At 39.5% G+C, this 22,986-nt stretch overlaps 1 protein-coding gene across 9 annotated transcripts in view; it reads right to left on the bottom strand.

Moving 5' to 3' along the window:
• The window catches only part of CPLANE1 (ciliogenesis and planar polarity effector complex subunit 1), a 139,495-nt gene extending 117,191 nt beyond the window's left edge, over positions 1-22,304 (bottom strand). For all 9 annotated transcript variants that reach the window (XM_053201405.1, XM_053201388.1, XM_053201403.1 and 6 more), the window contains exons 1-7: positions 22,164-22,304; positions 12,931-13,051; positions 8,560-8,695; positions 8,327-8,446; positions 7,394-7,623; positions 2,589-2,695; positions 297-453 (exon numbers count right to left, since the gene is read on the bottom strand). In XM_053201405.1, the coding sequence (XP_053057380.1) occupies positions 297-453; positions 2,589-2,695; positions 7,394-7,623; positions 8,327-8,446; positions 8,560-8,695; positions 12,931-13,011 (831 nt within the window). In that variant the 5' untranslated portion in view covers positions 13,012-13,051; positions 22,164-22,304. The remainder of the gene's footprint in view (positions 1-296; positions 454-2,588; positions 2,696-7,393; positions 7,624-8,326; positions 8,447-8,559; positions 8,696-12,930; positions 13,052-22,163) is intronic.
• Between the last annotated feature and the right edge of the window lie 682 nt (positions 22,305-22,986).

Raw genomic sequence — 22,986 nt, 5'->3', positions numbered from 1 at the left:
AAAACAATACTGAAAACTGAAACTCCTCACTCTTTTATACTATATTTTAAGGACATCAGTTACCACTTTGCCCTTCTTCCTTTTTGTTACCCTCTTTTCACTTCTGAAGGCCAAGTTTTGAAATTATAGCTTCTGGATAAAATAACTTTATGTTAAAGTTAAACTGGATCAGAAAACACCACAATGTTAAACTGGATCAGAAAACACCAATATAAAGAACATAAAGTAGTATTACAAAACAACTCCAAATTGAACTCTTTCATAGGTTACTTTCAAGACAGATTACATATACTGACCTTTGGGTCTTTCTGATTAAGAGTTACTGCCAGAGTAATGCCATCTCTTGAAAAGGCAGAAATTAGAGCTCCTCTTGACTTTACCGATCCACATTTGGGAATTAGATGGCACAGAAGGCAGTCTTGTTGTGCCCAATGAACATGGTATGGCAACGATCTAAGTAAGTAATGAAATAATTGAAAATAGGAAATATAGTAACTTTTAATATTTAGCTCATCATAAAAACTTAAGGGTCCAATTCCTATATGTGCATGAATATTAGAGGCCCTCTTAGCAACTGCTCAGAATTTTCATCCATGCCACAAAAGAGCAGTTGCCAGTTAAACAGGTTCAGTATCAGCATTTTGTTAGTAATGGCATGTTCCATAGTCAACCCCAAATGCATCTGTTTTGACAAAAGATTTAGATGACACATATTATATACATCACTGTAAACATTTTCACAGAAATTAAATAGAGAAGAATGGATTTTTAAAATAGTGGCAATGTTCTGGGGTCCATGGATGGCTCATTCAGGACAGCGTGTGACTCTTGATCTTGGGTTTATAAGTTCAAGTCCCATGTTAGATGTAGAGATTACTTAAAAATAAAATCTTAACTGGCTCAGTCAGTTAAGCATCTGACCCTTGATTTCTGCTCAGGTCATGATCTAAAGGTTCTGGGATTCTCTCTCCCTCTCTCTCTCTGCCCCTTCCTCTCTCTCCCTCAAAATAAATAAACTTAAAATAAAATAAAATCTTTAAAAAATAAAAATAACATAGTGGCAATGTTCTATATTTGGTATATGGTTACACACATGTATATTTATTAGAGTCCAACTCATTATACACCTAATATATAAAGTACCAGAGCATAAGAAAATTAAGAAAATTTTAAAAATCACACTATTTTACTAAATCTTACTGAAGCATGATATGCTTTTTTTTAAAGTTTATTTAGAGAGAGTGCATGCTCACAAGTGGGGGAGGGGCAGAGAGAGAGGGAGAGAGAATCCCAAGTAGGCTCCACACTGTAAGTGCAGAGCCCAAAGCAGGGCTCGAACTCATGAACCATGAAATCATGACCTGAACCAAAGTCGAGAGTCCAAAGCTTAACTGACTAAGAAACCCAGGTGCCCAGGCATGATATGCTTTTAATGCACTATGTATTTTATTGGGCTTTGTAGTATATATAAAACTATTTCTAGTTTAAAAAGTATGTGAGCAAGGGTGCCTAGGTGGCTCAGTTGGTTAACTGTCCGACTTTGGCTCAGGTCATGATCTCACAGTTCATAAGTTTGAGCCCTACATTAGGCTCTGTGCTAACAGCTCAGAGCCTGGAGCCTGCTTCAGATTCTGTCTCCCTCTCTCTCTCTGCCCCTCCCCTGCTCACACACTGTCTCTCTCTCTCAAAAATAAATAAACATTAAAAAAACCAAAAAAACTATGTGAGCAGGTCTCCTGGGTGGCTGAGTCAGTTAAGCATCTGACTCTTGATTTTGACTCAGGTCATGATCTCACAGTTCATGAGATCAAGTACCGAGCTGGACTCTGCACTGACAGTGCAGAGCCTGCTTGGGATTCTCTCTCTCTCCCTCTGCCCTTCCCCCACTCATGTGCACACATTCTTGCTCTCAAAATAAACATTTAAATAAAAAATAATAAAAAGTACTTGAGTAGTTAAAAGGTACAGTAGTGGGGCGCCTGGGTGGCTCAGTCAGTTGAGCATCCGACTTCAGCTCAGGTCACGATCTCGCGGTTCGTGAGTTTGAGCCCCGCGTCAGGCTCTGAGCTGATGGCTCACAGCCTGGAGCCTGCTTCCGATTCTGTGTCTCCCTCTCTCTCTGCCCCTCCCCCATTCATGCTCTGTCTCTGTCTGTCTCAAAAATAAATAAACATTAAAAAAAAATTAAAAGTTACAGTAGTAAATTCGAGCTATATCCTTTTTAAAATTCAATTATTTCCCAAAATACTTATCTCTATAATTTTAATACAAGCAAGACCATAGCCTGTCTTACCTTTTACATGTTCTTAATTCCATGAAAGGAAATAAAAATGAGAAAAACCTTGCAGAACCTGCTTCTGATCCTCTGTTCCCTCCCTCTCTGCCCCTCCCCCTGCTTGTTCTAAAAATAAACAAAACATTAAAATGAAAACTAAAATAACAACAGTACTTATGGGAAGAATAGATCTGTAAGGTCTCAAAAGTTCAAATTTACATTTCATTTAATTAATCTTATGTATTTATGGGTGAAAAAATAATAATATTTTAAAAGGGACAGAAAATAAGGAAAAAGAAAACCTTTATCTCACCTTACAGGTGTAAATACATTCTCATGCCACCGAATTGCTAGAAATGTTAACTTCAGACATTCTCCAGAATAAAAAGTAAATGAACACAAGCAGCAATCTCCAAATAACTGTAGATAAATTTAATAAACTTTAGTATACAATTAATCCGAAAATAAACCAAGATATGTAAAACATATATTCTCATCATAAATAAAATAAATGAAACATACAGAAATCCTGCTTGTATTTTTATTCTTAACATAAGGCTAAAGAATAAGTAATTTATTTCTGAGCCAGGGCATGAACCAAATGGGAAATCAAGGTGCAGCTTATTGGCTTAAGAAAACATACTGGGGCACCTGGGTGGCTCAGTTAAGCATCCGACTTCAGCTCAGGTCATGATCCCATGGTTTGTTGGTTCCAGCCCCACATCAGTTTCTGTGCTGACAGCTCAGAGCCTGGAGCCTGCTTCAGATTCTGTGTCTTTCTTTCTCTGCCCCTTCCCCGCTAACTCACACTCTTTCTCACTCTCTCTCAAAAATAAACATAATTTTTAAAAATTAAAAAAACACTGCCAATGAAGAATAGACATTTTCCCAAAGAAGGCACCCAGATGGCTAACAAACACGTGAAAAGATGCTCAACATCACTCATCACCAGGGAGATACAAATCAAAACCACAACGAAATACCACCTCACACCTGTCAGAATGTGTTGTAAAATTAACAACACAAGACACAACAGGTGTTGGCGAGGATGCAGAGAAAGGGGCACACTCTTGCACTCTTGGTGGGAATGTAAACTGGCGCAGCCACCCCAGAAAACAGTATGGAGGTTGCTCATAAAGTTAAAAATAGAACTATCCTACAACCCAGCATTGCACTACTAAGTATTTACCCAAAGGATACAAAAATACAGATTCAAAGGGGTACATGCACCCCAATGTTTATAACAGCATTATCAACAATAGCCAAACTATGGAAAGAGTCCAAGTGTCCATCAACTGATGAATGGATAAGTGTGATATATATATAAAACAGAATATTACTCGGTCATCAGAAAGAATGAAATCTTGACATTTTCAATGACTTGGATAGAGCTAGAGTGTATTATGCTAAGCAAAATAAGTCAGTCTGAGAAAGACAAGTACCATATGATTTCACTCATATGTGGAATTTAAGAAACAAAACACATGAGGGGCACCTGGGTGGCTCAGTTGGTTGGGCGTCCGACTTCAGCTCAGGTCATGATCTTGTGGTTGATGGGTTTGAGCCCCACATTGGGCTCTGTGTTGACAGCTCAGAGCCTAGAGCCTACTTCTGATTCTGTGTCTCCCTCTCTCTCTGCCCCCTCCCCTGGTTCATGCTGTCTCTCCCTTAAAAAATAAACATTAAAAAAAAAAAAAACTAAACAGATGAACATATGGGAGCGGAAAAAAAAGAAAAAAAGAGGGAAACAAGCATAAGAGACTCTTAAGATAGGGAACTGAAGGTTGATGGAGGCAGGTGGGTGGGGCGTGGGCTAAATGGGGAATGGGTTTTGAGAGGGCACTGGTTATGAACACTGGGTGTTGTATGTAAATGATAAGTCACTGAATTCTACTCCTGAAACCAATATTGCACTATATATTAAGTAACTAGATTTAAATAGAAATTTGAAAAAAATTAATAAAAATTAAGGGCGCCTGAGTGGCTCTGTCAGTTAAGCAAGCATCCAACTCTTAGTTTCAGCTCAGGTCATGATCTCACGGTTTGTGGGTTTGAGTCCCACATCAGGCTCTGCACTGAGCTCACAGCCTGCTTAGGATTGTCTCTCTCTGCTCCTTCCCCACATATATGCTTGCTCTCTCTCTGAAAATAAATAAATAAACTTTAAAAAATTAAATTAAAAAAGGAAGAAAACACTGTAATTTACTGTGGCTGAAACTGGATTCTTATAATTTTTTTTCTCTTATTTTATAGTTATTTATTATCTAAATTAGGGCACTACCCCCAGGGGTGGGAAGAAGATAAAGGAAAAAAAAATTCAAAATGCAATTTCTAACAACAGTGGACTGGGTAATAAAATGTTGGTCCATACATATAAAGAGTGCATGCAGCTATTGATAATGTTTTTTAGTTAATGAATGTGTTCTTTCCTGGTAATTAAATGGCTTAATTATCACCAATTCTAGCTTTTTAAATTATAAAACTAGTTATATTTTAAAAATGGAGAAAAGTACAGAATCACACTTGTAAATACAGATAACAAACTGATGTTTGCCAGAGGGGAGTAGGGTGCAGGGCAGGGGCGTGGACAAAATGGGTGAAGGGGAGTGGGAGATACAGGCTTCTAGTTATGTAATAAGTCATGGGAATAAAAGGTACAACAGAGGGTATACAATCAATGGCATAATAATAGTTTTGATGGTAATAGATGGTGGCTACACTTGTGGAAAGCACAGCATAACATAAAGGGTTCATGAATCATCATGTTGTATACCTGAAACTAATGTAAAATTGTGTCTCAACTATACTGAAATTAAAAAATAAATAAAAATTAGGGCATCTGGGTGGCTCAGTCAGTTAGGCATCCGACTCTTTGATTTCAGCTCAGGGCATAATCCTAGGGTTGTGCAATCACACTCAGTTTCTACTCTTGAGTGTGGAGCCGGCTGAGGATTCCCTCTCTCTGTCTGCGTCTCCACCCTGCTCGTGCTCTCTAAATAAATAAATAAATAAATAAATAAATAAATAAATAAATAAAACTAGGGAAAATACTAGGAAAAGAGAAAGGAAGCTCTAAGGTCAAACCATTTTTTTTATTCAAGTATAATTAACATACAGTGTTATATTAGTTTCAAGTGTACAGTATAATGATTCAACAATTCTACACATCTCAGTGTTTATCAAGGTAAGTGTGCTCTTAACACCCTTTATCTATTTCATCCAACCCTCACCCACCTCCCCTCTGGCAACCACCAGTTTGTTCTCTGTATTTAAGAGTCTGTTCCTTTTGTCTTTCAGATTCAACATATAATTTAAGTCATGGTATTTGCCTTTCTCTGATTGGACTTATTTCACTTAGCATTATACCCTCTAGCTCCATCCATGTTGTTGTTAATGGCAAGATCTCATTATTCTTTATCACTGAGTAATTATGACATTTTAAAAATAAACCACATCTTCTTTATCCATTCATCTATTGATAGACACTAGCTTGCTTCCATATCTTAGCTACTGTATATAATGGTGTAGTAAACATAGGGGTGTATATGTCTTTTCAAATAAGTGTTTTTGTTTTCCGTGGGTAAATACCCAGTAGTAGAATTAGTGGATCATACGGTATTTCTACTTTTAATTTTTTGAGGAACCTCCACACTGTTTTCCAGAGTGGCTGCACCAATTCCCACCAACAGTGCATAAGGGTTCCTTTTTCTCCACATCCTTGCCAAATACTTGTCATTTCTTGTCTTTTTTATTCTAGTCATTCCGACAGGTGTAAGGTGATGTATCTCAGCACTTGATTTGCACTTCCCTGATGATGAGTGATGTTGAGCATCTTTTCATGCATGTTTGTCTTCTTTAGAAAAATAACTATTCAGGTCCTCTGCCCATTTTTTAATTGGGTTATTTGTGGTTTTTTGATATTGAGTTAAGTTCTTTGTATACTTTGGATATTAACCCCTTATTGGATATATTATTTGCAAATATCTTCTCCCGTTCAGTAGATTGTCTTTTTGTTTTGTTGATGGTTTCGTCCTGCGCTGTGCAAAAGCTTATCTTTGTCTAGTTCCAATAGTTTAATTTTGCTTTTGTTTCCCTTGCCAGAGGAGATGTATCTAGAAAAATGTTTCTATGGCTGATGTCAGAGAAAGTACTTCCTATGCTTTCTTCCAGGAATTTTATGGCTTCAGGTCTCACATTTAGGTCTTTAATCCATTTCGAGCTTATTTTTGAGTATGGTGTAAGAAAGTGGTCCAGTTTTCCCAACACCATTTGTTGAAGAGACTTTTTCCCCACTGTATATTCTTGCCTCCTTCATCATAGATTCATTGACCATATACAGGTGGGTTTATTTCTGGGCTATTTTGTTCCATCGAGCTGTATGTCTATTTTTGTGCCAGTACCATACTGTTTTGATTACTAAGCATTGTAGTATAACTTAAAATCTGGAATTGTGGTATCTCCAGCTTTGTCCTTCTTTTTCAAGACTGTTTTGGCTACTTGGGGTCTTTAATGGGTCCATACAAATTGTGGGTTATTTGTTCCAGTTCTTTGAAAAATGTTGGCATTTTGACAGGGGTTGCATTAAATCTATAGACTATGTTGGGTAGTTTGGACATTTTAAAAATATTGGTTCTTCCAGTCCATGAGCATGGACTATCCTTCCATCTGTGACACCCTCAATGTCTCTCGTCAATGTTTTATAGAGTACAGATTTTTCACCTCCTTGGTTAGGTTTATTTCTAGGTGTTTTATTATTTTTGGTGCAATTATAAATGAAATTATTCTCTTAATCTGCTACATCATTACTAGTGTAGAAAAATGCAACAGATTTCTGTATATTCATCTCATATCCTGTGACTTTACTGAATTCATTTGTCAGTTGTAGTGTAGTTTTTTGGTGGAGTTCAAACTACTTTTAATAAACATTTTAAAAAATATGACCAAGAAATGTAAAAATATCTTTTCCACAATAACTTTGCAATTACTGTGACAATTAATGACGATTAAAGATATACAGCAATGCTATCACACACTCTGCTCAACAGCTTCACAAACAGTGCCTGTTCTTACAGTCTGAGATCTCATCTTCTAGAACACCCTGTCTGATTTGGATTTTACCTCATTTTTTATAAAGACAGCATGCACTACAGCTTCTTTATCTTCATTAGAAGGCAAATGAACTGCTTCTTCAGGTATGATCTGGGACCACTGGCCTACCAATGAAGGGCTTTTAGAAGATAAGATATTCTTGAATTCCAAATATTCCCAAAGAAATATGCATCCAGGAGTTATAAGCAGAACTCTTCTCCCATTTCCAGATACATACAAGTACAGTCTCAAAGAGCTTGCTTTAAAAAAACAAACAAAAAAAGGCAATTAAACCTGTGAAGTCTGAGTTCCTCCCAGAAAGTACATCATTTATCTATCCTGACAATAAGACACCTAAATGATGTTTCATTTCCATTCAGGATAAAACTAAGGCACTACTAATAAATTAAAAGTACAAATAATAATATTTACCATGTACTTGTCATGTGATATTAGGAACCCACTGTTATCAGATATGTTAGGCAAGCCAGACTTTTCTTCAAGATGAATCTAAGTATCACAAATAAACACCATCAGGGTGCCTGAGTGGCTCAGTCAGTTAAATGACCAACTCTTGATTTCAGCTCAGGCCACGATCTCATGGTTTGTGGGTTCGAGTCCTGCATCGGGCTCTGCATTGAGCATGGAGCCTGCTTAAGATTCATATTCTCTCTCTCTCTCTCTCTCTCTCTCTCTCTCCCCCTCTCCCTCTCCTTCTCCCTCTCTTTGCCCCTCCCCCACTCACCTGTGTGCTCTCCCTAAATAGTAAAAAACAAACACCATCAAAAAAATCATATATATATACAAGAAAACATATATATGTATATGTATATGTTTATATATACACAGATATATTTATGCACACATACAGAGATATTTTTAAAATAGTAATAGGAAAATGTTTCATCTTCTTTTCCTCCCATTTATCAAGGAAACCAATTTAAACAAATAAAAAATTCCCACCTACTGCAGCTTGAATCATTCTCTTAGGCTTTTCAGCTGCCTGTACAGTTTTCAAGCAATCTTGATCTTTGTTCCAAAGAAAAAGCTCCCCTGTAGTGAGTACCCCAGCCAGCCAGGCATCTGTTTCCAAAAAGGAAATACAATAGTTATAATCTAATATTTCCCTTAATATTACCCCAAGTTTTTATGAATACAATTAATCTAGCCTTTTGAAAATATCAGTACTACTTAACCATTACTGGATGTTGTTAGGACAATAGCATCCTTCAACAAAGGCTGCAGACAAGGAATTTTCTTCTTTGTTCTTCCAGAGAGCAAATTAATTTCATTTATAAATTTATTATCCAAAAGGAAAACAGCTTCATTTTCCTAAGAGAAGAAACATATGACACTTAAGAGGTGCCAGGAGGTAATTCAACCTCTAATCTAAATAAATTATCCCAGAAAGGAAAACAAAGTGACATTCAAGAAAGATTATACATTTGTACCACAAATCATAAAATGAAAATAAGGTTGATTAGGTATCCTGGAGATTTTTCACTCTATCTTAAAATATTTATTAGAATTACTAGGTAAGATGACCTAATGGCTGCACCTAGACCTTTTTGACCTTTAAAATTATAAGAGTACTGGGAATGCAAGCTGGTGCAGCCACTCTGGAAAACAGTATGGAGGTTCCTCAAAACACTAAAAATAGAACTACCCTATGACCCAGCAATTGCACTACTAGGTATTATCCAAGGGATACAGGTGTGCTGTTTTGAAGGGACACATGCACCCCCATGTTTATAGCAGCACTATCAACAATAGCCAAAGTATGGAAAGAGCCCGAATGCCCACTGATAAATGAATGGATAAAAAAGATGTGGTATATATATACAATGGAGGATTACTCGGCAATCGAAAACAATGAAATCTTGCCATTTGCAACTACATGCATGGAACTGGAGGGTATTATGCTAAGTGAAATTAGTCAGAGAAAGACAAGTATCATATGACTTCACTCATATGAGGACTATAAGAGACAAAACAGATGAACATAAAGAAAGGGAAACAAAAAGAATATAAAAACAGGGAGGGGGACAAAACAGAAGAGACTCATAAATATGGAGAACAAACTGAGGGTTACTGGAGGGGTGGTGGGAGTGGGGGATGGGCTAAATGGGTAAGAGGCACTAAGGAATCTACTCCTGAAATCATTGTTGCACTATATGCTAATTAATTTGGATGTAAATTAAAAAAAAATTAAAATTAAAGAAAAAAAATAATAAAATAAATAAGATAAAATTATAAGAGTGCTGGGCCCCTAGGTGGTTCAGTTGTTTAAGTAGTTAGGTGTCTAACTTCAGCTCAGGTCATAATCTCATGGTTCACAGGTTCGAGCCCTGCATTGGGCTCTGTGCTGACAGCTTAGAGCCTAGAACCTATTTTGGATTCTGTGTCCCTGTCTCTCCCCTGCTCGTACTCTCTCCCTTTCTCAAAGATAAATAAACACTAAAAAAATTTTTTTTTAATTATAAAAGTGTCTTACAATTCTGCTAGCCAAAATTGGGTTACGGGTTGTTTAATTTCATCAATTTGATCAGTAGCATGGGCAAGCTTTTTAATTATTTACCTACACTAGGGGCACCTGGGTGGTTCAGTCAGTTAAGCGTCCAACTCTTGATTTTGGCTCAGGTCATGATATCATGGTGTGTGAGATTTAGCCCCTTACTGGGTTCTGTGCTGACATCAGGAGCCTGCTTGGGATTCTCTCTCTCCCGTTCTTTCTCTGCCCCTCCCCTGCTTGTCCATACGCTCTCTCTCTCAAATGTACATTTAAAAAAAAAAAAACAAAAAAAACAGCATCTTTAAAAAGAAAGAAGAGACTAGAGGAAGTTAACGATATAATTTCTCACAGGAAATGACACTAACACTAAAACGCCAATCGTTAAAATTTTCATAATTATTACATATTCTAAGAGGATTTTATAGGCTTGCTAAATTTCCCTAAGGTGACGAATCTCTTCCATATATTGTGAATGGTATTCCTGGATTTCTGGTGTATCCTGGCCCAACTTTATCCTAGTTTTAAGGGGCATAGGGCATACTCATGAAAATCACAATGGTAAGAAAACAGTCCACTGACTGTTCCGGTAAGAAAGGATTCAGAAGATTAAATATTCCCTTTGGTTACAAAAAACAAAATTTTTTTGCACAGCACAGGAGGAAACCATCAACAAAAAGGCAATCTACTGAATGGGAGAAGATATTTGCAAATGATATGTTCAATAAGGGGTTAATATCCAAAGTATACAAAGAAATTATACAACTCAACACCAAAAAACCCCAAATAACCTGATTAAAAATGGGCAGAGGACCTGAATAGACATTTTTCTAAAGAAGATATACAGACGGTCAATAGATACATGAAAAGATGCTCAATATCATATTATCATGGAAGTACATCAAAACCACACTGAGATATATCATCTTACACCTGTCAGAATGACTAGAATCAAAAAGACAAGAGGGGCACCTTGCTGGCTCAGTCAGTGAGCATGGGACTCTTGGTCTCAAGGTCGAGAGTGTGAGCCCCACATTGGTACTTACAAATAAAATATTAAAAAAAAAAAAAGACAGAAATAACAAGTATTTGGCAAGGATATAAAGAAAAAGAAACACTTATGCACTGTTGGTAGGAATGTAAATTGGTGCAGCTACTCTGGCAAAACAGTATGGACGTTCCTCAAAAAATTAAAAATAGAAATACCATATGATTCATTAATTCTACTACTGGGTATTTACCAAGGAAAACAAAAACTCTAATCCAAAAAGACATACGCACCTCTATGTTTATTGCAGCATTATTTATAGTAGCCAAGATATGGAAGCAAGCCAGTGTCTATCAATAGATGAATGAATAAAGTTGTGGTATGGGGCACCTGGTGGCTCCTTGGTTAATTGTCCAGCTCTTGAATGCAGCTTAGATCATGATCTCGTGGTTCATGAGTTCAAGCCCTGCATCAGGCTCCTTACTGACAGCACAGAACCTAATTGGGATTCTCTCTCTCCCTCTCTCACTGCCCCTCCCATGCTCTCTCTCTCTCTCAAAATACATGAATAACTTAAAAGAAGAAGAAGGAGGAGGAGGAGGAGGAGGAAGAAGAGGTGGTGGTGGTGGTATAGGGGTATCTGGGTGGCTCAGTGAGTTAAGCGTCTGATTTCAGCTCAGGTCATGATCTTGCAGTTCATGAGTTCAAGCCCCACATCAGGTAGTGGAGAACCTGCTTGGAATTCTCTCTCCCTCCCTCTCTCTGCCCCTTCCCCACTTTGTGTGCACACGCTCTCTCTCAAAATAAATAAATAAACTTAAAAAAAAAAAAAAAAGAAGAGGGGGCGCCTGGGTGGTTCAGTTGGTTAGGCATCTACTTCAGCTGAGATCACGATCTCAAGGTTCATGATTCTGAGCCCCCTATCAGGCTCTCTGCTGTCAGTACAGAGGCTGCTTCAGATCCTCTGTCCCCCTCTCTCTCTGCCCCTCCCTGGCTCACGTTCTTTCTGTCAAAAATAAATAAACATTAAAAAAACAAGTTAAAAAAAAAAGAAGTGATATGTATAAAATGGAATATTACTCAGTGATAAAAAAAAAGAATGAGACCTTGCCATTTCCAATAACATGGATGGACCTAGAAGGTATAATACTAAGTAAAATAAGTCAGTCAGAGAAAGACAAATATCATGATTTCACTTACATGTTGAATCTAAAAATCAAAATGAACAACAACAAAATAAACAGACTCTTAAATACAGAGAACAAACTTGTAGTTGCCAGAGGGGAGAGGAGTGGGGAGATGGGCAAAATAGTTGAAGGGGATTAAGAAGTACAAACTTCCAGTCATAAAATGTATGTTACCGATATGAAAAGTACAGCATAGAGTATATACTCAGTAATATTGTAATAGTGTTGTCTGGTGACAGATGGTGACTGTACTTATTGTGATGAGCACTGAGTAATGCATGGAATTATAGGATATGTTGTACACCTAAACCTAATATAACATTGCACGTCAATTATATTTAAATTTTAAAATTCCTTTTGATATTTGCCATCTCAACCTTAAATGTAACAGGACAAATTTTTTTTTTTGAAAATAAAGTATTTCTTCTACACAGACCATTTAACTTTCTTGAGAAGCTAACTTGCTCAACACAAAAACAAACAAACAAACAAACAAACAAACAAATGGGCGCCTGGGTGGCTCAGTCGGTTAAGCGTCCAACTTCAGCTCAGGTCATGATCTTGCTGTGAGTTCGAGTCCCACTCAGGCTCTGTGCTGATAGCTCAGAGCCTGGAACCTGCTTCAGATTCTGTGTCTCCTTCTCTCTCTGCCCCTCCCCTGCTCACACTTTGTCTCTCTCTCTCAATAACAAATGTTAAAAAAAATTTTTTTTAATTAAAAAAAAAACACAAACACAAAAAACTCTGTTCAGTGAGATGATCCTGCTATAGATGGTGTTTGTTTTTTTTTTTTTTTAAAGACCATAGAACATCTATCTTAGAGTTAAAGTACACATTTAACACATTATTATAGCTGGTATTGTATGAAGAAAGAAAAACCTACCTGTCCTAACCAGGAGACTCGTGGCCAGGGCTTTTTCTGCTTGATACTTGTTGATGTCAAAACTTCTAATCTTATCTCCATGCTTCTTGCAATGACCAATTAGGTAAAAAGTCACAAGATGCTGTAAATAATAATAATAATCAGTAGCCCATAAGATTTACAAGGATTCTAATTTAGAATGTTCACAAAGTTTTGGTAAATCACTTTTTTCATCGGCTCAAGTTAACTGTCTTTTTAAGGTATGATATAAAGAATGCATTCAGTATCTCATCTTATGTCTTGAATAGTCAAGCAAAATGTATTTGCTTTTTTCACAAGTTGTTTCTCGGGCTATGAAGATAAAAATAAAGTAGGAAAAGATCTTGACAATGAAGTTTCTATGTGATATGCTTTTCTCAGTGCCATAGGTTGTATTTCCCAAAGATGGCCACAACAGTATCTCCCATCCTACATACTCTTCCTCAACTATGACTTTGACACTTCTCTCATTGAGAGCTCTGCCCCATGCCTCATCCCTTAAAAGTGGGTGAGATTTTAATTATTCTAACCAAGAGTAAAATGGAAGTGATGTTATACATTTCCCAAGGCTCAATCATAAAAAGCAATCATAGCTTCTACCTTACCCCCTGGAGTAATTACACTCTTGAAGCCTTCAATCGCCATATAAACAAACCACCCTGAGCCATCGAGCTGTAAGAAAGTCCAAACTAGCCCATATAAAGATGAAGCCCCAAGAAAACATGAAGTGAAGATGCGTTAGCAAGTACCCATGCTGGGTATGGAGATAGTTGCAGTGGAAGCCAAGAAGAGTTTGTCAGAGCCCAAGCACGGTGAGGAAAGCATAATCCATTCTTGGGAGAATCCTGGGAGGATGTTCACACAGTGTGACATGACAGCCTGGCACAGTGTGCTGGAGCCCAAACAGAGAGAAACACAGAAGTCACACTGAAAAGGATCCCACTGACCAAACTGAAAACAGGTGGAAGATCAAAACATATTACGGCAATGGACTTAAAATCCATAGAATAAAATAGAAAACCATGAATCCATAGAATTATGAATAAGTAAACAAATAAATTGAACATTTCATAAAAATGGCATATTTGCATTGTTATAAAGTATAAAAATACCCTATAAGGTACTCATTAGTTACAAAAAAAGAGTAACTTTATGATGAAAAAGCCAGGCAGACTCCATTTAATCCAGTGATCAAAATGAAAATTATCAGAAATGGGACAACTGGAAATCATGTATCACCTAATAGGTAAAATGAGAAAAATTTCTGTGACATCTGTGCTAAAGACACATAACCTGAATCTAATCACAAGGAAATATCAGGAAAACCCAAGTTAAGGGACATTCTACAAAATAACTCATCTGAAAACTTTCAAAAACCTTGAAAAGTTTCAAGGGTATGAAAGTCAGGAAAAAGATCAAGAAACTGGTCCCAGGATGCCTGGGTGGCTCAACTGGTTGAGGGTCTGACTCTTGATTTTGGCTAAGGTCATGATCCCGGGTCATGGGATTGAGCCCCACATCAGGCTCCACTGAGCATGGAACTTGCTTAAGATTCTCTCTCTCCCTCTGACCCTCTCCCCCACTGCATAGTCTCTCTCTCTAAATGAGAAAGAAAGAAAGAAAGAAAGAAAGAAAGAAAGAAAGAAAGAAAGAAAGAAAGAAAGAAAGAAAGAAAGAAAGAAAGGGAGAAAGAGAGAAAGAGAGAAAGAGAGAGAGAGAGAGAGAAAGAGAGAGAGAGAGAGAGAGAGGGAGGGAGGAGGGAGGGAGGGAGGGAGGGAGGGAGGAAGGAAGGAAGGAAGGAAGGAAGGAAAAGAGAAGAGGAGAAGAGAAGAGAAAAGAAAAAAGAAAGAGAAACTGGTCCCAAGTGGAAAATCTGGTAACTAAATAAATTGCAATGAGTATCTTTTCATGATAAAAGACAATATTGGCAACAGGCAAAACTTAAATAGAAAGAGAAACTGAGGATGATATGGTTGTAATGTATGAATGCTAGTTTTGATTTTGATGTGGTGTCTTCCAATTTTGGAGGTGAATGTCCTTGTTTGCAGAAAATACACACTAAAATATTCAGAGGTAAGGGAACATCAGTTGGTCACTCTCAAATGGTTTGTGAAAAAAAGTTCTTTGTACTATATATGCAATTTTCCTGTAAGTTTCTGTTACAAATTAATTTTTTTTAATTCTCAAAATTGTGAAATCTTGAACAATGGTGTAATTTGGTCATCGGTCTGGACTGTATTCAATCATTAACCATATTCTTTCCTCCTTTTTAAAAAATTCTATATTCCTGGGGCACTTGGGTGGCTCATTCAGTTGAGCACCTGACTTCAGCTCAGGTCATGATCTCACAGTTTGTGGGTTCAGGCCCTGCCTCGGGCTCTGTGCTGATAGCTCAGAGCCCGGAGCCTACTTCGGATTCCGTGTCTCCCTCTCTCTCTCTCTGCCCCTCCCCCACTTGTGCTCGCTCTCTCTCGAAAATAAATAAATGTAAAAAAAAAATTTTTTTTAATTCTATATTCCTGGGGCACCGGGGTTGCTCAGTTGGTTCAGTGACCAACTTTGACTCAGGTTATGACCTTCCAGTGCATGAGTTCAAGTCCCGCACTGGGCTCACTGCTGTCAGCACAAGCCTGGTTCATATCCTCTGTCCCCCCCGCCCTGCCCTCCCCTATTTGTGTTTTTTCTCCCTCAAAAAAAAAAAAAAAAAAATTTAAATTCTATATTTCTAATTCTATTTAGTTTATGAATTCCAAAATAGTTGATTTGGTATGATTAAAGATCTTTAAAAAGAAAGTAGCTGAACTTTTTAATAAAATAAGCTTTAAAATAAAAACTATCCAAGTACAGCAAAGACGACCTATTAAGATGCTAGCCAACCTCATATTTTATACTGTAACATTATGTTTTTCAATTACTCAGAACTCTAAAAATCTAAATGACTACTTCCCGAGACACTATTTTTATAAATTTTAAATATAACTAAAATTATAAATAAAAGAAATTATTTAAAAAAGTGAACCAAAAGCAATAGGAATGATTTTATCAGAAAAGCATCATTTGTAGCTCCTAATGAAATAATAGGCCTAGTCAACAGTATCAGTGGTTGCTAAAACTATTAGGTGAAAGTAGATGGGGAACTCTGTAACAGATGAACTGACATGGCCTACACTCACTAATAAATCTTAAAATTACTATGAGACAGGGGCACCTGGGTGGTTCAGTCAAGTTAAGCACTGGACTCTTGGATTCTGGCTCAGGTCATGGTCTTGCATTTCAGTGGGCTTGAGCCCCGAGTCAGGCTCTGAGCTGGCAGTGTGGAGGCTGCTTGGGATTCTCGCTCACCCTCTCTCTATCTCTCCCCTGCTTGCACTCTCTCTCTCAAAATTAAAAAAAAAATTTTTTTAAGTTACTGTGAGACAAAGACATTATATCCCTCCTGATATGTTGCTACATAGATAGGAGGTACACAGAACCATCTAAGAAATATTCTTTAAAAGATAAAAATTTTAAACTGAACCTTAATCTGACTCTAAACATCAATGAACAAGAAATAAAGAAAATAAAGGAACATATTAAACACACCAGGAAAATAAAATCAACCAAATTCACAATGTAAAAAATGCTATAGGATAAATGATGCAGTTGGTTCAACAAATAAATGGTATTTTAACAGGGGGAAGGAGTGGGGCACCTGGGTGGCTCAGTCAGTTAAGCATTTGCCTTTGGCTCAGGTCATGATTTCACAGTTCATGAGTTCAAGCCCCGCCATCGGGCTCTCTGCTGCCAGCACAGAGCCTGCTGTGGACCCTCTGTCCCCTTCTCTCTCTCCCCATCCCCTGCTGTCTCTCTTAAAAAATAAATAAACATTGGGGCGCCTGGGTGGCTCAGTCGGTTAAGCGTCCGACTTCAGCCAGGTCACGATCTCGCGGTCCGTGAGTTCGAGCCCCGCGTCAGGCTCTGGGCTGATGGCTCAGAGCCTGGAGCCTGTTTCCGATTCTGTGTCTCCCTCTCTCTCTGCCCCCCCTCCCCCCCCCCGTTCATGCTCTGTCTCTCTCTGTCCCAAAAATAAATAAAAACGTTGAAAAAAATTTAAAAATAAATAAATAAATAAACATTAAAAAAAATTTTACAGGGGAGAGGGAGAAACTTATATATGTATTACATAGATATAGATATGCATATATGGGGTAATGTTAAGAGACATAATAACCAAATGTAATATACAAAGATCTATTTTGGACTTTAATTCAAATAAACCAGTTAGAAATAGATATTCAGCAGCTGCCAAAAAGAATAAGGAAGGTCCAGGGGCGCCAGAATGGCCTAGTTGGTTGTGCACCCAACTCTTAATTTTGGCTCAGGTCATGGTCCCAGGGTTGTAGGTTCAAGCCCCGAGTCAGGTTTTGCACTGAGCATGGACCCTGCTTGGGATATTCTCTCTCATTCATTCATTCATTCTCTCTCTCTCTCTCTCTCCCTCCCCCCTCTGCTTGCACTCTCCCTCTTTCTCTCAAAAAAAAAAAGAATAAGGAAGATCTCTCTGATTTCTAGAATATATTGCTAATTGAAAAAAGTAAAGTGCAAAGGAATATACATAGGGGCACCTGGCTGGCTCAGTTGGTAGAGCAAGCAACTCTTGACCTTGGGGTCATGACTTCAAGCCCCATACTGGTGTGGTGCCTACTTAAAAAAAAGAGTATACCTAGTATACTACCTTATATGTAAAGAGATGAAAATAACATATGCATCATTTAATTTTGCAAAAAGAAACAGAAAAAGAAAACAAAAATTAACAGGCTAATAACTAACTTCCACTGGGGGGAGGGTGACCAAGTGGAAAGGCTAGAAAGAGAGGGATGCTTCTTAATATACCTTTTTGTACAGTTTTGATTTCTAGAATCATATTAGTAAAAACAAGAATGGAGGGGGTACATAAAAATACAAAGAGAAACAAATCTGACTATATTTCAAATGAGTAAAATAACCCCAATGAAGAAAAAAAGGATTAATTCAAGTAACTTTTTTTTTTAATTTTTTTGAGAGAGACAGAGCATGAGCAGGGGAGGGGCAGAGAGAGAGGGAGACAGAATCCAAAGCAGGCTCCAAGCTCTGAGCTGTTAGCCCAGAGCCTGACGTGGGGCTCAGACCCATGAAATGCAAGATCATGACCTGAGCTGAAGTCGGAGGCTTAACCATCTGAGCCACGCAGGCACCCCCAAATAACTTTTAAACAGAATATTTTGACGATATGCTCTCAAACTGAAGATAAAAAGAACAACAAACAAATGTCAAATTCTTCTTGGTTGTTTTCCCTAGGGGTATAAATACAAAAATTATGAAGCTACTTTTTGTGTATTGTAGGGCTGAGCAAATGAACATATGCATACATATATGTGTATGTTTGTGCATACATATGTGTCACACACACACACACACACACACACACACACACACACACACACACAGCTGTTGATGGGAGCCAGCATTCTCATTGAAGAAGAAAGAGGAAACAATTATAGAATGGGGAAAGGGGAAAGGTAAAGAAAAGCCCTAAGAGGCTAGATTATAATTGGAAGTATCTGTATAAAAACTCATGATTTCTAGCTCTGTCCTCTAAAAGAGGCTAAGAGCAATGATACTCCAGTAGCAACGAGCAAACCTAGCACTCAGATTTTGGGTTCTAAACCAAAAAGAAACACCATTCCTCAGTAAAAGAAACCAGGACTCCTTGAAAAAACAGCTGATTTCAGGGCAGGGATAGAAAAGGAAACAGATGGACCTGGAACATTTTTTTGTTCCAAAGTTAAGGAAACAAACATATGATAGAGACATGTCAAAAGAAACAGGATCGAGATTGAAGGGCCAAATCCCCCAAATTTGAGACTCTCAGCATCAAAGAAGATGATGAACAGGTTACAATCTATTAAATAAAAAATATGGGGCACCTGGGTGGCTCAGTCAGTTAAGCATCCAACTCTTGATATTGGCTCAGATTGTATCTCACCATGGTATGATCGAGTCAGACTCTGCACTAGGCATGGAGCCTGCTTGAGATTTTCTCTCTCCTTCTCCCTCTGCCTCTCTCTCCCCACCCCACAAAAAAAAAAAAAAAAAAAAAAAAAAAAAAGAATAAATGAGGGTGTTTTGTGGATGCTAACTGCACACATGCTGAACAAAGTTTGAAGTTTAAAACTTTCCTCCCTTCCTCTGTTTATACAAAATAAAATAACGAGTTTCTCAAAAAAAAAAAAAAAGGAATAAATGAGGCCACACTGATTCAAGGGTAGATATGGAAAACCACTATTTTAAAACTATCATAGTAGGGGCGCCTGGGTGGCTTGGTTAAGCATCTGACTCCGGCTCAGGTCATGATCTCGCCAGGTTTGTGGGTTCGAGCCCCGCATCGGGCTCTGTGCTGACAGCTCAGAGCCTGGAGCCTGTTTCAGATTCTGTATCTCTTCCTCTCTCTCTGCCCACCCACCCCCCCATGCTCATGCTCTTTCTCTCTCTCTCAATAATCAATAAACGTTTAAAAAAAAACTATCATAGTAAAAACTAATTTAGGAAAGAACCATCAATGGATGCTAAATCAGGCAGAGGGAGGGGGAGGATTCTGATAAGGAACAAGATATTTACATAATCTAGAGGTACTGGGGCACCTGGGTGGCTCTCTCGGTTGAGGGTCTGACTCTTGATTTCAGGTGGGTCATGATCCCAGGGTCATGGGATTGAGCCCCGTGTTGGGTTCCAGGCTGGGTGTGGAGCCTCCTTAAGGTTCTCTCTCTCTCTCTCTCTCTCTCTCTCTCTCTCAAATATAAATATAAAATATATATATATTTTTACAAAACATATATAAAATATATACATATACACACACACACACACACAATCTAGAGGTATTTCCCCACAAATTACAGCTGACCCTTGAACAACAGAGGTTTGAACTATACAGGTCCACTTATACACAGATTTTTTCAATAAATCTAATATAGTACTGCAAATGTGTTTTCTCTTCCTTATGATTTTATTAATACAATTTTCTTTTCTCTAGCTTTAAGAATACATTATATAATTAACACAAGATACAAAATATGTATCATTTTTGTTATTGGTAAGGCATGGTCAACAGTATACTATTAGTTCAGGATTTGGGGATTCAGCAGACTTTCAACTGCTTGGGGGGAGGGGGTGGCACCTCTAACACCCATGTGGTTTAAAGGTCAACTGTACTTAATTGGAAAATAAGGAGAAAATAACTGTTAATAGAAAAAAAATGAGAGTGGAAAAAAGGGATAACATCTTAACCTATAAGAGGGACACATTATGCACCTCTGTGATAATGTGAAGAAGACATGACATTATTTATATAGTATTCCAACCAAAAAATTCAAACCTAACTCTATTCATGAGGAAACTAACTCATATCGAAGAATATGATATAAATGGGCTCTTATTCCTTAAAAATATCAGTATCATGAGAAACAAAGGCTCAAGAACACTCCAAGTTAAGGAAGATAAACAATATAAGGCAACTAAATGAAATAAAATAAACTGAACTGTATCTTGTACTAGAAAATTTATTATAATTTTTTTTTCAACGTTTATTTATTTTTGGGACAGAGAGAGGCAGAGCATGTACCGGGGAGGGGCAGAGAGAGAGGGAGACACAGAATCGGAAACAGGCTCCAGGCTCTGAGCCATCAGCCCAGAGCCCGACGCGGGGCTCGAACTCACGGACCGCGAGACAGTGACCTGGCTGAAGTCGGACGCTTAACAGACTGTGCCACCCAGGCGCCCCGAAAATTTATTATAAAGGATATTATTGTGACAACTGACAGAACTAGAAATATGGATTATAGCACAGATAAAAGTAATTAAATTTCCTGAATTTGGTAAATGTACTTGTTTATGTAAAAGTGGTAAGAGGCATGACGCATGCAACCCATTCTCAAATAGTTCAGAAAAAACAAAGTGTGTGCACAAGTATAAAGAAAAGAAAAAAGCATGGGCAAAATATAAACAAAGGGTTCAACTGGGTAAGAGTATAGGAATTCCTTAGTATTATTCTTGTAATTTTTCTGTAAACCTGAATTTCAAATTCAAAAAAAGAGGAGACTGGAATATGACAGGGTATTAGATGTTATTGAGGAATTAATGTTATTTTGGGGAGTATGTGGTAATTCTGAGGTTTTTTTTGGGGGGGGGTTAATGTCCTTACCTCTCCTAGATAGGAGAGATACAGTATACACCTAAGTATTTATGCCAGGAATTTGCTTTAAAATACTCCAGATGTATCGTCATAGATGAGCCTCGCAACTAAAACATAAAGGATAAAAAGACAGCTCAAGATGTGAAGACAGCCCTACAGGATTTGATGATGGACGGTCTTTCACCTGTCGTAACTATAAAAGATGTTCTCACCTCCTGTTAGGTGGCAAAGATTATTTCTGCCTCATGGTGAACTGGCATTCGAAACACTAAAGCTACAGATAACACCATGAAACAAGTACAATTAACTAACGGAAGAAAGAAATAAAAAAGAAACTCAATCACACAAGGTATGTTAGGAGGGAAAATATGGTTAAGTCTACCCTAAAAAAGTACGTTTATTCAAAACACACTGGCGAACACAATTTCCCGGGAAAAAGAGTCTAAGAAATCGTGTCCATTCATTCACCAGTGCTCAATTCATACCAAAGAAAGTCAAACAGAAGTTTCGCCACGACCACCGCGCACAGGTCATCAGGTCATATCCAGAGAACCCTCTGGGGTTTCCCACCGGACCCTGCAGCGTAGGCTTGGCGGGGACAGCCGCCGTCTCCCCCGCGAGGTGCTCACTGCGGCGCCCACGGGGACGCCCAAGGGTGGACGACCAGGAGGGGGTCCCGCCCAGGGCTGGCGCGGACCGGAGTTCGTCCCGCGCCGGCCGGAGGGCGACCCGACCCCCGGAGCTCCCGCGCCTCCGTCAGCCTGCGGATGCTGCGGCGCGAGAACGACGCGGGGAGGCTGGGGCAGGCCGAGGGAGAGGGAAGGGCCCGGACAGGGCAGCGGGAAAGGACGAGGGGACGGGGTGCGGCAGGAGAAGGCGGGGGGAGGTCGCGCACCGGCCAGACGCTAGGGTGCGGGTTGGACCCGAGGAGCCCGCGGACGCCGGCGGCCCAACGGTGCGGGGAGGGGGCTGGGGCCACAAGCGGCAGGAATCTGCCCTTAGTTACCTCCGCCGGGGCTCCTGGCCCGTCCGGGGCGGGGAAGGCGAGGCCGAGGGCGAAACGGGCAGCGCTGCGAGGAGGCGGGAGGGCGACGGCCACGGGCCCAGCGGGCCACCGGACGCGAGCCTGTACCCTGGCGACCGCGGCGGGCGGGGAAGGAGACGGCGGGCACCGCCAGGGCGCCTGCTCAGAGCCGCCCGGGAGCGCGGGCGGGAAGCTCGCGATGCTCCTCCTTCCCTCCTCCTCTTCCAGGCTCTCCAGGTTCCCGCCCCTCGTCCTCCGAGCCGCCCCTCGACTCCGCACCCTCTCCCGGCCTCCTTGCCTCCGCCTCCCGCTCCCGGTCTCCTCCGCGGCCTCCCTCCGCTCCCCCCGCCTTCGGTCGCCTCAGCTTCCGCCGGGGGTTCGTTCCTCTCGCCGGCGCGCTTCCGAGAATCGCGTCTTGCGTGCCCGGGAACTGTGCAGCGCTTTTCAGAGAAACTGTTTAATAACCGACTGATGGGCCACTCGCGGGACGTCCCCTCCCGTGGGGCGTCCTTCCCGGACCCGAAAACAAAAGGCCCCCCCACAGATCCGGTGGGCAACCTACAGCACTAAGGGAAGTGTCTCTGTGCTCGCCATCCTAGTGACTTGTTCGTCTCTGACACTGTTTTGGCTTCCTTTGCCCCAGTCTTGGGTCCAGCCGACTGACTCGGGACAGGGGTCACGAGCAAGCAACCCGGACTAGCCTGGAAAAGCATTTTTTTCTGTAACTTAAATTTGAATGCCTTAGGCAGTGGCATGCTCTGTTTTCCCTCCTCATCTTCCTTTTCACATGTTGAATATGAGAATT

Source organism: Acinonyx jubatus, chromosome A1 (assembly GCF_027475565.1).
Source record: "Acinonyx jubatus isolate Ajub_Pintada_27869175 chromosome A1, VMU_Ajub_asm_v1.0, whole genome shotgun sequence".
In the NCBI taxonomy this organism is placed as follows: Eukaryota; Metazoa; Chordata; class Mammalia; order Carnivora; family Felidae; genus Acinonyx; species Acinonyx jubatus.
The sequence above is the reverse complement of the archived record's forward strand: the minus strand, read 5'-3'. Positions and strand labels throughout refer to the sequence as shown.